This window comes from Engystomops pustulosus, chromosome 7 (genome assembly GCF_040894005.1).
Source record: "Engystomops pustulosus chromosome 7, aEngPut4.maternal, whole genome shotgun sequence".
NCBI classification, from domain to species: Eukaryota; Metazoa; Chordata; class Amphibia; order Anura; family Leptodactylidae; genus Engystomops; species Engystomops pustulosus.
In genome coordinates this window covers 163,834,913-163,852,745 of record NC_092417.1, presented here as the reverse complement: position 1 = coordinate 163,852,745, position 17,833 = coordinate 163,834,913, and the positions used below count along the sequence as shown (strand labels likewise).

The 17,833-nt window shown below is 42.8% G+C and overlaps 1 protein-coding gene across 2 annotated transcripts in view; it reads right to left on the bottom strand.

Annotated features, from left to right (window-relative positions):
* Positions 1-17,833, bottom strand: part of SPON1 (spondin 1) — a 238,994-nt gene that overhangs the window by 148,213 nt on the left and 72,948 nt on the right. For both annotated transcript variants that reach the window (XM_072118630.1, XM_072118631.1), the window contains exons 4-5: positions 4,899-4,972; positions 4,597-4,719 (exon numbers count right to left, since the gene is read on the bottom strand). In XM_072118630.1, the coding sequence (XP_071974731.1) occupies positions 4,597-4,719; positions 4,899-4,972 (197 nt within the window). The remainder of the gene's footprint in view (positions 1-4,596; positions 4,720-4,898; positions 4,973-17,833) is intronic.

Below are 17,833 nucleotides of genomic sequence, written 5' to 3'. Positions count from 1 at the left end.
AGTAGAAGAGTTAAAACTTCATGCAGTTAATGAGTGTTATAGGCTTGCCTAAAGAAATGGGTTTTAAGACCACGTTTGAAACTTTGGAGGTTAGGTATTAGTCTGATAGTCCGGGGCAGAGCATTCCATAGAATTGGTGCAGCTCTAGAGAAGTCTTGGAGACGCGAGTGGGAGGTCCGCACTAGGGTAGAGGTTAATCTAAGATCACTGGCGGATCTAAGAGCACGGGTTGGGCGATAGACTGAGATAAGAGAGGAGAGGTAGGGGGGTGCAGCATTATACAGAGCTTTATGGATGAGGGTTATTATTATTTTAAACTGTATTCGAAAGGAGACTGGCAGCCAGTGCAGCGACTGGCATGAACTGTAAGCATACATGGTCCCCTTATCAAACGAGCTGTGTCAGGCAGAATTTTGGGTTGTTTTCATGGCTTCCACAACAAACTTGTTAACTTTGTCGCCACCCTGCTGTGTAATCCACAAAAAATACTGGCAAACTTTTATCATTTACCGATATTATTTCAGCGCTTCTTGCGCAGCTGTTTACATTCCCCTCACCCGCCATATCCTAAACTTATAAGAACGCTACTACACTTGATCTTATACAAAAGGTTCTTAGAAGTGCTGTTTGGGGAGTAGCCTATAGACAGGGGCTTGGATTGGCGAAAGCTCGCCTGGCAGCGGAGCGCCAGCTCCATGCCAAGATCCAACTAACATAGTTTTAACTGCAGCACCTTTAATCTACTACTAGTTCACTGCCTCCATACATGGTCCCCTTATCAAACGAGCTGTGTCAGGCAGAATTTTGGGTTGTTTTCATGGCTTCCATGTTAACTTTGTCGCCACCCTGCTGTGTAATCCACAAAATATACTGGCAAACTTTTATCATGTACCGATATTATTTGAGCGCTTCTTGCTCACCTCCTTTGGTTCCTCTCTGCCACCCATTGGTTTGAAGCCTGAGTCCATTTAGGGTATGTCGCCATGACACTCTCTAGCCTGCTGCCGCTGCCTCTGCATGCCGTCCCCTATAGTGTCAGGGTCAATTATTGGATGTTTTAGATGCTATCTAGCTTCATTCTGTCACTCTGTCATGGCCATGCTGTTGCCCATAATTTTGGCATAATGTTGCGATTATGCAGCCTCAGAGGCATCCATGCATGCTGCCCCTGCTGTTTCCTGTCCATTTCCGTGGTGTTTCCATCCTTTTCTGAGGTTCCCAGGTGTTTGGCCAAGCTTCCCTGTGCAGAGCCTTGGTCCCCTTGAAAAATGCTCGAGTCTCCCATTGACCTCAATGGGGTTCGTTATTCGAGACGAGCACTCGAGCATCGGGAAAAGTTCGTCTCGAATAACGAGTACCCGAGCATTTTAGTGTTCGCTCATCTCTAGAGTTGACACTTTGCCATGGAACTCAAGCGTTAGTAAGGGAACCGGCAACCAGGGTCACAATTCAAATTAACACATCATTGATGTAGCGGATAAACTATGGCTTTTTAGGTTAATTTAACAAAGTTGAATTAATTAAAACATTGAAGGGCTGAAAATCTCCTTTATACACTACACATACTATAAAGAATTATCTCAAAAAGAATCCTAAAAGAAGAAAAACAGGAAAAAACAAACCCTATAAATAATAAGGAGCGAACGCATTGGCACATAAGTAAGGAAACTGGTCAGCAGAATTAAGTTTTGAGTTAACACGTCACCCATGTAGTAGGTAAACTTTAGCCTTTAGGGTTAATTTAACTTAAATTGAATTTGTTTAAAAAAAAATTCGAGCTGGAAAACTACTTTAAACCCCATAAACAATTAATATACACCAAGAAAAAACAAAAAAAAAAAAAAAAAAGAAAATACAAAAGAAAATAACTTTAATGTCGAGCAGAGTGCCCCTATGAATATAATGCCCAACAGAGTGCCCCCATTAATGTACTGTCCAGCAGAGTGCCCCCTTTAATATAATGCCCAGCAGAGTGCCCCCAATGATGTTCTGTCCAGCAGAGTACCCCATTAATATAATGTCCAGCAGAGTGTTCCCATTAATATTATGTCCAGCAGAATGACCCCATTAATAAAACGTCATGCAGAGTTCCCCCATTACTACAACCTCTATTAGAGTGCCCCCATTATTAAAACCTCCAGTAGTGTTCTCCCATTATTAAAATTTCCAGTAGAGTGCCCCCATAAATGAAACATCTAGCAGAGTGCCCCCATTAATATAATGTCCAGCAGAGTGCCCCCATTAATATTATGTCCAGCAGAAAGCCCCCATTAATAAAACATCCTGCAGAGTTCCCCCATTACTACAACCTCTATTGGAGTGTGCCCATTATTATAACCTCCAGTAAAGTTCTCCCATTATTAATATTTCCAGTAGAGTGCCCCTATAAATGAAGCATCTAGCAGAGTACCCCCATTAATATAATGTCCAGCAGAGTGCCCCCATTAATGTCATGTCCAACAGAAAGTCCCCATTAATAAAACGTCCAGCAGAGTTCCCCCATGACTACAACCTCTATTAGAGTGCTCCCATTATTAAAACCTCCAGTAGAGTTCTCCCATTATTAAAATTTACAGTAGAGTGCCCCCATAAATAAAACATCTAGCAGAGTACCCCCATTAAGAAAATATCAAGCATGGTGCCCCATTAAAAAAAATAAGGTTAGCTCTCACCCTCCGGCGCTGACCCCCAGTGTCCTTTTCTCCCTTCACCTCCTCTTTGGGTTCCCACACAGGCCGGAAGATGCACGTCTATGCTTTGCTGGCACACAAAATATGACGCCAGAAGACGGCAACACTACCGCGTCATCGTTTCTGTTCCGGCAAATCGCATAGACATGCGTCTGCCAGCCCAGCTAGGAACCTGAAGGGGTGCTGCAGGGAGAAGAGGACACAAAGGCTCAGCGCCGGAGGATGAGTAGTAACTTTATTGTTTTTTTATATATATGCCCGAGTATAAGCCGAGTGGGGCTTTTTCAGCACCAAAATTGTGCTGAAAATCTCAGCTTATATTCGAGTATATACGGTAATTAAAAAGGAGCTGATGTATTGCCAGACCTTTTGACATCAGTGAACCAACCACAAGGATGAAATTTTAAATTCTATCTATTAATTAAAAAAAAAATCTGCAGGTTTTGAAAGCCCAACCTAAGCAAAGACAAATAAAAGAACAATAAGTGATAAGCAAATAACACTGTACTTCCAATAAGAAAATACCTACTCTCCAAGAGCTTTTTCTGACATCTCCCAACCCTGGAAATGTAAGATTATTAAATTGTGCTTTTTTAGTGCAATATTGTCTCTGACAGTTTAATGTACCTTTATTGTCAAAATCCTTATCGTACTTTTAAATAAATTTCTACCATAAAAAACCCCTGTCAGCGTGTTCCCAGCAGTAGATTTCTTTATATATACAAGGCTCGAGCGTAATTGTCGATTTGAAAGAAAAGGCCAATAAAAAAGAGGTAGTAGAAAATGATTCTGTCATCCGGTATTGAAGTCTATAGATAAGACATTTCATTAAAGAGTTGCCTTTGCCTTTCGAAGAATGGAAGGTCAAAACGGTTATAGGCAACAATGAATCATATTTTCGAGAGTAGAAAACAGTCGAAGTAATTACATGGATGGATATTTCAATGAGCAGCGCCTTTGGCTGACAGGCGACCCATTGGGACCATTTGTGTAGCTCAACAGAATACATCATACAAGAGTTTGTTTGTTCTGGAACATAAATGAAAGAGATCAAACAGAACTTTGGAGGAAGATATTGTAGTGGATACTTTCCAGATGCCCAGACACGTCAGTTGTGATATTCTGTTATACTGCTACTTGAATTTCTTGGGACCGGTTTCGAAACTGGCCTCTCAAAATATTGGACTTGGCCCAACAGAGAACCAGAGGATCCTCTTGTGGTCCCAGGCTCTTAACCAATTTGGTGTTTCGAAAGAAGCAATCCAATATCGAGGCTCCTAGGGTCTAGAGTTGCAGAATGTGGGCTCTACAATAATTTTATCTGGTGGATCCAAGGACCTCAACTTGAACCTACTTGCCCCATACTTGCATTTTTGTTAAGAAATACTAAAGAAGCCTTTGGATCAGTGGATCAGTCCAGGTACTAGAACCTGGATATAATTACTATTAATTGTACCCCATCAGTCTATTAATTTAGATGAAGAGAATTCAGACCTAGGTTGTAGCCGGTAGTAGCCATTTTTGTAGCCGGTAGTTCTATTAACATATGTAAAGTTTGTTGAAGTTATCAATCGTTGACAGAGAATAAGGGTCAGAATTATTAAAAAATAAGCAACGAGTTATTCATCTCAAGGGTTATGTTGGCATTTACAGTGGATTCTGCTTCCTGGTTCCAGCTTGATCCACAGGAAATGCCTGTTCGGCGAGTTACTGGTTAAGACTTGTCAGTGCTGAGGCCAGTGATTGGCTGAGCAGGCATTTCCTGTTTTAGGCGGGAACAGGAAGTAGAGAACTGTTAGGATGATTGAACGGAAAGGTGAGTAATTCTCTTAGTTTTTTCAACACATCCTATCCCTTTAACAACATTTTTATTTTAACATAAAGAACAGGATGTAAAAAAACTCACTTGGATAGTCTTTAGGATGTGACTTCTCTGACCAGTTTCCATAAAACGTCAACCTGTATTTAGCAGTACCACAGGCACAGCAGTCCGGAATTGCCTTTTCAGTCCCACCATCGATTGTCGCATCTAAAACATAAAATAGAAATTAAATCTATAGTATTCATATGAGATATTTGCTATAAAACGCAGTGATGTATATGTCTCGAAAAATTGTAATGCACAAGCTTGATTAAGCGTCGTCAGAGAATCCCATTTCTTGTGATCGGTAGGAGTCTCCGCAACATCTATGCTAATGATAATCTCACCTTGCTCACACATCCGTTTGGTAAGTGATCCTTCATCTTGGAAGTAGATGATTTTCTTCTGTACAATACTTGCTCTAAAAGAAAAAAAATTATCGAATAAGCAACAGGTCACAATAAACAAAGACATGGGTGGACGCACATGTATGTATTAGTATTTAATAATAATTACAAATTACAGGACAGTAGTCTGTTGAGTTCTCCTGATTTAAAGGGGTTTCCTATGAAACAACTTAGGTCCTATCCATAGGATAGTGCCTAAGTTGCTGATTGGTAGGGGTCTCATTGATTTGGCCCTCACAGATCACAAGAACCATGGGTTTCGATGTACAGGAGGACGTTCATGTCTGGCCTCCCCTATTTATCTCTATGGAGCTGACGGAGATTGCCAATTATGGCACTCGGAAATCTCCGTAGAGTTGAATGGGGCAGCTTAGCCATGCACGGCCGTCTGCTCCACTCATCTATTCTGTGGATAGGGCCTAACGTGTTTTGAGGGAAAACCCTTTTAACTGGAAGGATATCTATGTTGGAAACCATATGGAGTTGCTATTACTATTGTAGAGGACATCTAATTGAGGTGAAAGAAAGATAGATGTTGCGTGTAAAACAGACAAACTTTTAAAAAACTACTGATAATACCGTAGATTACACTGCCCCTCCATGTGAACCTAGTTTAACTACAATTGACAATGTGAAAGTCTTGCAAATCTGCAATCTGTTACACCATCTGCTCTAAGCACATGGTCTGAAGAATGTTCAACCAGGTAGGTCTTGATGAAATATTATTAGGACATCTAGTTGATATGAAAGGAAGATGAGTTTTGTGAAACTGCAGAGCTGCTGGTAAACTTGCCCACTAAAAAAACAGACTTTAGCCTCAGAGACTCAACCCACACCGCAGTGCGTGACAGAACCATCGAACCAACAAACTGAGTCAACCCGGTACCAGGCGGTAGAACAGGGCCTTTATTGATGTGAAAGGAAGGCAGGTTAGTAATGTCCCTCAGAACCATCAGTAGTGGACATCTTCATAAATCTTCTTCTTGCTGCACCGTACTTTAACCGAAATGACTTTACATCTCTCAAAAATACTCAAAGCCCGACACATAAAAATACTTTAATGTTGATGGGCCTTTACTTAACCTTTCAAATGTCTCCTAAATAATTTACCGCTCATTTTATTATGACACGGAATTATTAATATGGCAATCAAATTGTAAATGGCACATTTGCTTTATCCTGAAACGGCACTGGAAGTCAAGATTATTTATTAATAGACATTTCATAAAATGGCAGAAAATAACACACTTTCATGTTTTACGGCAAACTCTCATGTGTCACCCTGAAACAACAATTAACTGGGCCAGAATTGATGTCTTCATCTCCATATCTATGGGGCTAATGTACAAACCCATCATTTCGGATATTTGCTGGCAAAAGCGGAAACATTGAAAGGTTTCAATTAGATCGGGGGAATTTGTAGGTGACATTGACATTTGAAAAAAAAAGGAAATTCAAATGCTTGAAAAATTTCATTTGGAAAAGTAATGTATTATTATTCTTGTCCATATGAATAATTGATAATGAACTGCCAATTAAGTTTATGCTTTGGTTCATAACTGTAAAGACGGTCATAACACGTCAATGACAACTGAATCCACAGATTTGGCTGATGCTTCAAGGTTTTCGTCCCATCAGTTGCAAGACATATGTTTCCTGTGAACTCTGCTCTGGTTTACTTACGGTTAATCCACTGTGATGGACAGAATCTCTCCCCACCCTCATTACTTTCCTCTCTGATGACAGAGAACCTCTGGACCGGGGCTCTGGGATCTCATGTTTTGTGGACTAGTGCTCTTTGCTTGCTATAGTCTTGCACTGAACTATCTAGTGTTTATTCGGTATTCTGGTCTATTTAATCTTTTGCCTGATTCTCTGACTATCTTTTTGCCTTGTGATTTTTTACTGCATTGTCCTTTTGGTTCTGACTTGTGTTGAGAGGACCCAAACTTTGCAGCTGTAACCTCCCCTTCCCCCACCATTAATGTCTGCAGTCAGTGCTGGCACCGATCCATGGCATTAACTCTTTAAAAAACGACATGGCAAAAACGACATGGCAGTAGCCATTTTGGGGAGGATTGTTTCTCACTGATGATGCCATCGGGAGTGGCAATTTTGCCAGCAGAATTTAAAAGTATACACCTCCAACCGTTGCCAGCATGGATCCAGGGTGGGTGGGGGTTCAAATTTTAATGGGTCCACTAATCACTACTTCTGAACCATATTTGGCAATTTCACCAATGATGCAGGAAGGGACTGTCGACTAGTTTTCTCCTTCTTCTCTTAAAAATTTAGGCAAGGTATTTTTTAAATAGAACACTATGACAAAATATTAAGAATAACTTATGTCCTATATTATCAGGTGTTTAACTAGGAGAGACAGGGCCCCATAGTAAACTTCTGAATGGGGCCTCACTTCCAACTTAAAAAAAACATATATACACACACATTTGTATACTTATATTCCTACAACATATAAACAACCCATATTTAAAGACGGACCCCTCTGTCCACTGTGACCTCTTATGAAGTTCTCCGAATGCTTTAGTATAGTCCCAGACTGCAATGATCAGCTGTAAGGTGTCTGTAATGAAGCTTTATTGATAATCCTTGGTTCAATTACAACAAAAATTTTTAAAACTCCATTTGTCACTAGTCCAAAAAATTTTTTGTCTGGATCTACAATTATAAAATATACAGTTTTGACTTACATACAAATTCAACTTAAGAACAAACCTATGGAACCTATCTAGTATGTAACCCAAGGACTGCCTGTATATAAAGCTTATACAAATCACATATACAGCAAATACACACACATATATATATATATATATATATACAATACCATACCATATACACACACACTTAAAGTATATACACACCCAATACGCAAGATGTCAGGCCCCCTGACACTGCGGGCCCCATAGCAGATGCAATGGCTTCTACTTCGCTTCTGTAGTTATGCTCCTGTATATTATAACCCCATGTATAATTTTAGCCTGTTTTTTTGCATGGGTCCATCTAAAAAGCTCTACAACACTTATATGGATGGGATAACAAAAACTCAAAAAAACCTTTTGCAAAATAGTTTCATCCCTCTATTTAGTCCAGCCACCATAAAGTCATATATAACCCCAAGGCAACCCTGAGAACTTTGCATGAAGGCAAAACCAGTAGGACAAGGCATGAATACACATTGTAAATCCCCGCACACAATTTCCCATGCCAAGCGGAAAAATGAGAACCAAGGGGACGTGACACGAGAATTGCCGGTTTGATATTTCTCTGGTGTGAGTGGTTCATGCCTTATAGAACATTCCTATTGTTATCCGGCCCGGGTGGAAGGCTATTTCCAATTTGAGATGCCCTTTATCTATCTCTTCTCTCATATTTATTCTCTCTTTAAATTTCTCAACCGTGATCCCCATCCAGGTGGCATTAGGTAACTCCTTTCGGAAGATGAAAGAAAACATTCTGTTTGATTTAAAGTCTTTCATCGACAGAGAGCAAACTGTGGATAGAGGTTAGATGTCATTTGTGTAACCGGTGATAGGAGACGATTTCTTCTTTAACTTGAGCAAAATATAGCAGACAAAAAAACCTCTTATTTCTATGAGAAAAATAAATTTCAGAATTTTTATGGTGATTCAAAAAATAAAAGAACCTGGATATGTATAGGAAACCTTTAGAAATGTCATCATAAAAGACCCAAATTTTTGACAAAAAACCTAAATTCATGCTAAATCTCTTATAGATGAAATTTAAGGAGAATAAAAGTTAACTTTGGTTGGTCCCTATATTTCCATATTTATTCATTTCATCTTATAGACAAATTAAATATTTGCATATTTTTAAAGACGTTTTCCAGGATCACAATCATGATGGATAATCATTCGGATAGTCTCAAAAACAAATCACCCCTGAGGAGGCCACATCTTGTGGGATGAGTGGAAGGTATCTTGAGGGGTTGTACGGGTTCATCAGAATAAAAGGGCAAGAGGTGGATAAAAAAAAAATTCCCTATCCTGCATTGGCTACCCATTCTACTAGTGCGGACACTGGTTTGAAATTCCCGTTTGTACCAAAAACAGTGGAATAGGGAACAGGTAAGCATGTTTTATTTCTCACCCTCCTCCGCATATTTAAAGGGGTTTGCCACTTTTCAATTAATTTCTTCCTTTAGACATGTCTCTGCATGTATATGTTCCTGTGTCTTTGCGTCCAGCCGTTCCCAGTTCTCCTCATGCTGCCCTCAGCTTATATACACAGCTTCCTGTCTCTCACTGCTCTACGCCGTCCTCATGGTGTGTTCCACTGTGTCTCTCCTACAGTCCTAACTGACAGACACAGGAGGGGAGGAGGGAGGGAACAGGATGAGTCACAACTCTGCTGCTACAGCTCCTCCTATTCAGCAGAGCTCAGACATGCAAACAAAGAAGCATGAGAGTCTGCAGACAGCACTAAAGTAAGTATCAGAATTGCTGAATCGCTTGATGAACATACAGGGATTTTTATTAAGGCAGTAAAGGCAAATTATGTTAAGTGGCTGACCCATTTAAGCATATTTGGAGCATACAGTCCACCATGATTGCCTAAGATAGGTCTGCATTAGCACTAGTGTTTAAAATAAGAGAATCCATGTGTGTCTTTGTCTGTTTGTTTGGGGGGTTCTTTTCCCATCAGATCCAGTCTGTTCCAGAAGCAGTGGCATGTGACCTCTAACCTCCCTCCCCCAAACCAACAAATTTAAGTCTATTTTGGTGCATACAATCCAACATGACTGTTCAAGATAAGTCTGCAGTACCCCTAGTGTCTTAATAATGAGAATCGGTGAGTGTCTTTATCCATTATGCTGGGGTTTCCTGGTCCTCTTTTTAATGTTTGCAATAATCAAATTAGGTAATCAATATCGGATCAGTGAAGATCCAGCTCTTGGCATCCAAGATGATCAACTATTCAAAGGCATCACAACACTGGTCTGTGTTGATGGCCTATCTATCCACTGTTTAGTTTGGTCTACTTGCCCTACATTGACTACCTAAGCAGCAGTGTATGATATGGCATCTACATAGAACTGCCACTACTTGCAAGTAAATGGTCCAATATAAACAATAAAGAACCTTGGATGGTGGTCAATAAGCCTTTTCAAACCAATGAGTGTAAGGATAGTCCATCAATAATGTGTTCCTGTAAATAAAGCCATTGCAATAGAATGGAGAGCCAACTTTTAGGGTCACCTCCCGTGTAGGCAAACTTAAACCATATTTGAACTGTTGATTAAAACAAAGGGGCACATTTACTAAGGGTCCGTCAGATGCATTTCCGTCGGGTTTCCCGAAAATTTCAGTTTTGCCCTGAAGCGCCACAAAATGGGGGGGAAGGTGTGGCCGTCAAACAATCCGACTGATTCGGACAAACCGCGGAATTTAACTTTCAAAATTGAGTCGCAAGACATGCACTTAGATGCATCGGGAAGAAGATTGTGAACTCCGGTGGACCTCAGCGGGGAAGCGACAATTGCAGGATATCGGGCAAACGATCTTAGTGAACCGCGGCAGACCCGAATCCTCGTCGGACATTCTGGATCGGCGGCATCAATGGGACGGGTAAGTAAATGTGCCCCATGGACTTCATGGTCTTGGATGGTCCTTCACCATTTGTACATGGATGACTATTCATCTCATTTTCCAACAAGTCAAACTTTATAAACAACATTTCCAGGGGTCGGCTGATCATTTTTAGGCTGTGAAGGATCGTATTCGTACATACTTGATGGATACGTGAGTAGGAATATGCATCCTATAGGGAAGCAATCATATTGAGCTTTGGGGCGACATGGCCGGTTGTCCTCAGCTGCGATATAAAGCAGTCGTTGAATGTGAAGCTAAATAAGTTTTGGTCATGAGGCTATTCAGTCATGTAATTGCTGTATGTTGTGATCCAGCCTTGTCATTTTATATAATTTTTTATTTTATCGAAGAATCTTCAGAGACAATAGAAAATTTTCGAGCCCTGGAGCACTTGCTGTTGTTGTGCAGTTTCCATTGAGGGCTAACACTCTGGGATTTGCCGAAAATTGTGGATGTGGAGAAGTTATTAAATCTTTCGAGTTGAAGTGAAAAGAAATCTCAATTTCATAATTAGATTGGAAATCTAAATCAAACACTTTGACAAGAGCTTTCCATTTACTACTGAGTCTTATGCAACGAGCTCGGGATAGCGTGATGAACCTCTTCACATTCACTGATTAAAAATTGGCGCTCGGTACTCTAGTACCATCAATACTCCGCAATATACTCAAGTGGTGTCACAATATATAGTATGTGACAAGTTAGAAGCTGGAGCTGGTGATAAAAGTTCATTTTAACTTATTATACTCACAAAAATGGCTGACCTAAATGATCTAGATAACCAAATCACTATGTAGAGGGGTTCCGGCAGACCATGTGAGGATAAATATCAGGTAAGGCAACAATTTGCCATTAACACCCAGGACTAGGAAATGGATTGTAAATTGAATCTCTTGCCCAAAGTCAGGGACAGTGTTATGACCCACCAATTTGTTCCATCTCGGCTTCCTACTTCTACTAATATTTCTCTAGGTCTAGTCTATAATGGTTGACATTGGCGTCACTTGAAGCTGGTGGGACCCAATACAAAATCTGTGCCAGGCCCTTGACTATAATGTATGGTTTATAGTACTAATCTTCTAATATGGGAAAGTAACACCTTGTCAGCCCCCCTAAGCCTCTTGGGCCCAGTCGCGACCCCACCATTTGCACCGCATCAACTTATGCCGCTCATGGTTGACATCCTTCTCTCCACCATTCTCTGCTTCTGGATCTCCCTGACTTGTGGTCAACACACCCCCTTGGTCCTCTAGATGGAATTTTTGATGGATTATTTATAGTGTGTACTTTGATTTTTGTCTTTCATAGGTGCATGAACCCAAAAAGTCCTGCTTCTAAAGTCAGCACCGATCCTGTTGATGGCTCTTTAGGGCTTTTAATTTAGTGCCTCACCAAATAGGTCTGTTGATAAGATATGATCAGATATTCTTTTGTTATACAGGCTATTGATCTGACCCAGCTTGTCTACTGACCACATTCATGTTTCTGCTGCCCATCTTGACCTATTGTCTGTCTCAACATTTCAATTAACAAAACTGGGACAATTCAAACACTCCACCCAGGAAAACCAGTTTCTGGTATTTAATTTGCTATGAATGCTACCCACAGTGGGAGTATGCTGCCAAAACTTGGCCTGTCTGCTAATAAAACTCTCCCGACCCCTGAATTTTTTCATGCATCCCACCAATTGACACCGCACTTGACCGATTTTCAAGGACAAGTTGATGGAGCATCACTGTCTATTGGTCCAATGGACACAGCTAGTAGATCAGATTTATCTTGAAGTAGTAGCAAACATACTTGACCACCATTCGGACAGCGGAATCATAACCCCCATTCTAATGAATGGTAGGACCCCTGGACTTTATAACCCAACTGATAACACAGAGACCCGTGAAAGATCTTATACAGTCTTAGAATAAGGACTCTATAGGACATTTTCTGGTAATTGGCAGATCTCGACCAGATTGTACAACTTGTAGGCAAGATATCACATAGAAGTTACGACACTGAATATCTGTTCTGTAACCAGTGTGTGTACCAGTCCATAAATGGATTAGAAATTATCTCTGCTATGACAGAGATGAAGCAGTATTGGATCTAGGAAATGTAGCCAGGAAGCTGTAACATGACAGGTCAACATTAATCTCCTTTTATTTGATGCCAAATGACATCTATGAAGCTAGCCTAATGCCTGCCCTAGTGTATAAAAGCATCTGCTACTGCCTGGAAAGTGAAAATAACATGATGCTGCCTAAAGGCAACTGGCAGGTCTCCCTTAGCTGACCTAAAGTGAGAAGGACACCTGAGACCACCCATCCTTGTTAGCCATTCTGAAGTCCTATAGAATATAATGGTGTGATGGCAAAACTTCACTTGTGCTCCATTCTAAGAAGATCCTTTCTTTATTGGGCATCACAGTCCTCACAGAGGAACTCACTGTCCTCCTACTGCAAATCAGGGGGTGTTGGAGCAGTAGGACCCCTAACAATCAGGCATTTATTCTCTCTCCTGTGTCTAAGAGTTAAGGGTCTTAAATTTCAAAACTCCTTTAATAACGGGCTTTACATATTTTGGCCAGAGACTGGATACAAAGAGTATCTCTCGGTCTGGATGACCTGTACTCTCCTGACTGACTTGAATGGGAGTTGTGTAATGCTTAATTTCTAGAGATGAGCGAACACTAAAATGCTCGGGTACTCGTTATTCGAGACGAACTTTTCCCGATGCTCGAGTACTCGTCTCGAATAACGAACCCCATTGAAGTCAATGGGAGACTCGAGCATTTTTCAAGGGGACCAAGGCTCTGCACAGGGAAGCTTGGCCAAACACCTGGGAACCTCAGAAAAGGATGGAAACACCACGGAAATGGACAGGAAACAGCAGGGGCAGCATGCATGGATGCCTCTGAGGCTGCCTAATCGCACCATTATGCCAAAATTATGGGCAACAGCATGGCCATGACAGAGTGACAGAATGAAGCTAGATAGCATCTAAAACATCCAATAATTGACCCTGACACTATAGGGGACGGCATGCAGAGGCAGCGGCAGCAGCGGCAGGCTAGAGAGTGGCATGGCGACATACCCTAAATGGACTCAGGCTTCAAACCAATGGGTGGCAGAGAGGAACCAAAGGAGGTGAGCAAGAAGCGCTCAAATAATATCGCTACATGATAAAAGTTTGCCAGTATATTTTGTGGATTACACAGCAGGGTGGCGACAAAGTTAACATGGAAGCCATGAAAACAACCCCAAATTCTGCCTGACACAGCTCGTTTGATAAGGGGACCATGTATGCTTACAGTTCATGCCAGTCGCTGCACTTGCTGCCAGTCTCCTTTCGAATAGTTTAAAATAATAATAACCCTCATCCATAAAGCTCTGTATAATGCTGCACCCCCCTACCTCTCCTCTCTTATCTCAGTCTATCGCCCAACCCGTGCTCTTAGATCCGCCAGTGATCTTAGATTAACCTCTACCCTAGTGCGGACCTCCCACTCGCGTCTCCAAGACTTCTCTAGAGCTGCACCAATTCTATGGAATGCTCTGCCCCGGACTATCAGACTAATACCTAACCTCCAAAGTTTCAAACGTGCTCTTAAAACCCATTTCTTTAGGCAAGCCTATAACACTCATTAACTGCATGAAGTTTTAACTCTTCTACTAACCCGTCCTGTGTCGTCCTCCCATCTGTTATCCAGCAACCAACAGGCACCAGACTTCTCTGCAGTCCCATTCACCCTGGACCTGGTATATAAGATGACGGCTGAGTGTTTCAAGCGACAGCAATTCCATTTATTATATTTTTTTCTATTCCCTAAGAAGAATGGCTTGACCATTAAATATTCTTTTACCTCGTGTTACCCCATCATCTTCATAAACCGTAAGCTCTGGCGAGCAGGGACCTCACTCCTGTTGTTCCATACAAATGTTGTGCTCTGTTACATTACATTTGTATTTGTTTCCTATGATTTGTAAAGCGCTGCAGAATATGATGACGCTATATAAATAAAGATTATTATTATTATGGAGGCAGTGAACTAGTAGTAGATTAAAGGTGCTGCAACTATGTTAGTTGGATCTTGTGATGGAGCTGGCGCTCTGCAGCCAGGCGAGCTTTCGCCAATCCAAGCCCCTGTTTCTAGGCTACTCCCCAAACAGCACTTCTAAGAACCTTTTGTATAAGATCAAGTGTAGTAGCGTTCTTATAAGTTTAGGATATGCCGGGTGAGGGGAATGTAAACAGATACGCAAGAAGCGCTGAAATAATATCCCTAAATGGTAAAAGTTTGCCAGTATATTTTGTGGATTACACAGCAGGGTGGCGACAAAGTTAACAACTTTGATGTGGAATGCCCTGTAATAGCTCTTGGGCGGTGTGCCTTTTATCGCCTAGGCTCAGCAGTTTCAGCACCGCCTGCTGTCGCTTAGCGACGGCACTGCTGCTGTGCCTAGAGCTACCGACTGATGGCGCCATGCCCACGGATGGTAATTCGGAGGAGGAGGAGGTGGAGGAGGGGTGGGAGGAGGTATAGTAGGCCTTTGAGACCTGGACCGAGGTAGGCCCCGCAATTCTCTGCGTCGCCAGTATATGAGCAGCCCCAGGGTCAGACTCGGTCCCAGCCTCCACCAAGTTAACCCAATGTGCCGTCAGCGATATATAGTGGCCCTGCCCGGCAGCACTCGTCCACGTGTCCGTGGTCAGGTGGACCTTGTCAGAAACGGCGTTGGTCAGGGCACGGATGATGTTGTCTGACACGTGCTGGTGCAGGGCTGGGACGGCACATCGGGAAAAGTAGTGGCGGCTGGGGACCGAATACCGAGGGGCGGCCGCCGCCATGAGGTTGCGAAAGGCCTCGGTCTCTACTAGCCTATAGGGCAGCATCTCCAGGCTAAGCAATCTGGAGATGTGCACATTAAGGGCTTGGGCGTGCGGGTGGGTTGCACTATATTTGCGTTTCCGCTCCAGCGTCTGGGGTATGGAGAGCTGAACGCTGGTGGATGCTGTGGAGGATCGTGGAGGCGACGATGGGGTTTTTGTGCCAGGGTCCTGGGCAGGGGGCTGACTAGCAGCTGACACAGGGGAAGGAGCAGTGGTGTGCACGGCCGGAGGTGAACGGGCTTGTTGCCACTGAGTGGGGTGCTTAGCATTCATATGCCTGCGCATACTGGTGGTAGTTAAGCTAGTAGTGGTGGAACCCCTGCTGAGCCTGGTTTGGCAAATGTTGCACACCACAGTCCGTCGGTCATCCGGTGTTTCCTTAAAGAACCTCCACACTTCTGAAGATCTAGCCCTCGCCGCAAGAGCCCTCACCACGGGAGCTTCACTAGTTGACAGTGGCGCTGATGCACCAGCTCTGGCCCTGCCTCTCCGTCTGGCCCCACCACTGCCTCTTCCAACCTGTTCAGGTCGAGGACTCTCCTCCGTCTCAGAAGCACTGTGTTCACCCGGCCTCTCAACCCAGCTTGGGTCTGTCACCTCATCATCCTCCGATCCCTCAGTCTGCTCCCCCCTCGGACTTCCTGCCCTGACAACAACTTCCCCACTGTCTGACAACCGTGTCTCCTCATCGTCGGACACCTCTTTACACACTTCCACTACGTCAAGAAGGTCATCATCACCCACAGACTGTGACTGGTGGAAAACCTGGGCATCGGAAAATTGCTCAGCAGCAACCGGACAAGTGGTTTGTGACTGTGGGAAGGGTCCAGAAAACAGTTCCTCAGAGTATGCCGGTTCAAATGGCAAATTTTCCTGGGAGGGGGCAGACTGGGGGGGAGGAGGCTGAGGTGCAGGAGCTGGAGGAGTGGGGATTTCGGTGACATGGGTGGACTGCGTGGAAGACTGACTGGTGGTGGACAAATTGCTCGAAGCATTGTCAGCAATCCACGACATCACCTGTTCGCACTGTTCTGGCCTCAACAGTGCTCTACCACGAGTCCCAGTAACTTCAGACATGAACCTAGGGAGTGTAGCTCTGCGGCGTTCCCCTGCTCCCTCATCAGCAGGTGGTGTCTCACCCCGCCCAGGACCACGGCCTCTGACCCCTGCAGTAGTTGGACGCCCACGTCCCCGCCCTCGTCCTCTACCCCTAGCCCTCGGGTTAAACATTTTTAAAATGAGAGTTATAACTTTTTTTTTTTTTTTACTTCTTTTTGTTTTTTTTTGTGTTTTTTTGTGTTTTTTTTTTTTTTTGTGTTTTTTGTTTGTTTTTGAGTTTTTAAAACCAAACAATCCTATCCTATTGCTATGGCTATTTTCTAGCCAAGTATCAAAGGAAGCACACTACTATGCCAGATGAGATGACACTGAGTTAGTGCCTAATAGAAATCCAACCCCTACTGAATTTTGCCACTTCGGCCTTTGCTATGGATATGTGCGCCACTAAGCGCAGAACACAGCGGTCGCAAGTCTCACTACAAATTGCTCAGAATTGGCAAGTACATGCACTGCAGAAACTACAGCCACCAGCAGATCAACCAGAAATCAAATATATAGAACGCTACTGTAGGCTTCAAGAAGCTGTTTGTATTCTCCTATGGCTATTTTCTAGCCAAGTATCAAAGGAAGCACACTACTATGCCAGATGAGATGACACTGAGTTATTGCCTAATAGAAATCCAACCCCTACTGAATTTTCCCACTTCGGCCTTTGCTATGGATATGTGCGCCACTAAGCGCAGAACACAGCGGTCGCAAGTCTCACTACAAATTGCTCAGAATTGGCAAGTACATGCACTGCAGAAACTACAGCCACCAGCAGATCAACCAGAAATCAAATATATAGAACGCTACTGTAGGCTTCAAGAAGCTGTTTGTATTCTCCTATGGCTATTTTCTAGCCAAGTATCAAAGGAAGCACACTACTATGCCAGATGAGATGACACTGAGTTATTGCCTAATAGAAATCCAACCCCTACTGAATTTTCCCACTTCGGCCTTTGCTATGGATATGTGCGCCACTAAGCGCAGAACACAGCGGTCGCAAGTCTCACTACAAATTGCTCAGAATTGGCAAGTACATGCACTGCAGAAACTACAGCCACCAGCAGATCAACCAGAAATCAAATATATAGAACGCTACTGTAGGCTTCAAGAAGCTGTTTGTATTCTCCTATGGCTATTTTCTAGCCAAGTATCAAAGGAAGCACACTACTATGCCAGATGAGATAACACTGAGTTATTGCCTAATAGAAATCCAACCCCTACTGAATTTTCCCACTTCGGCCTTTGCTATGG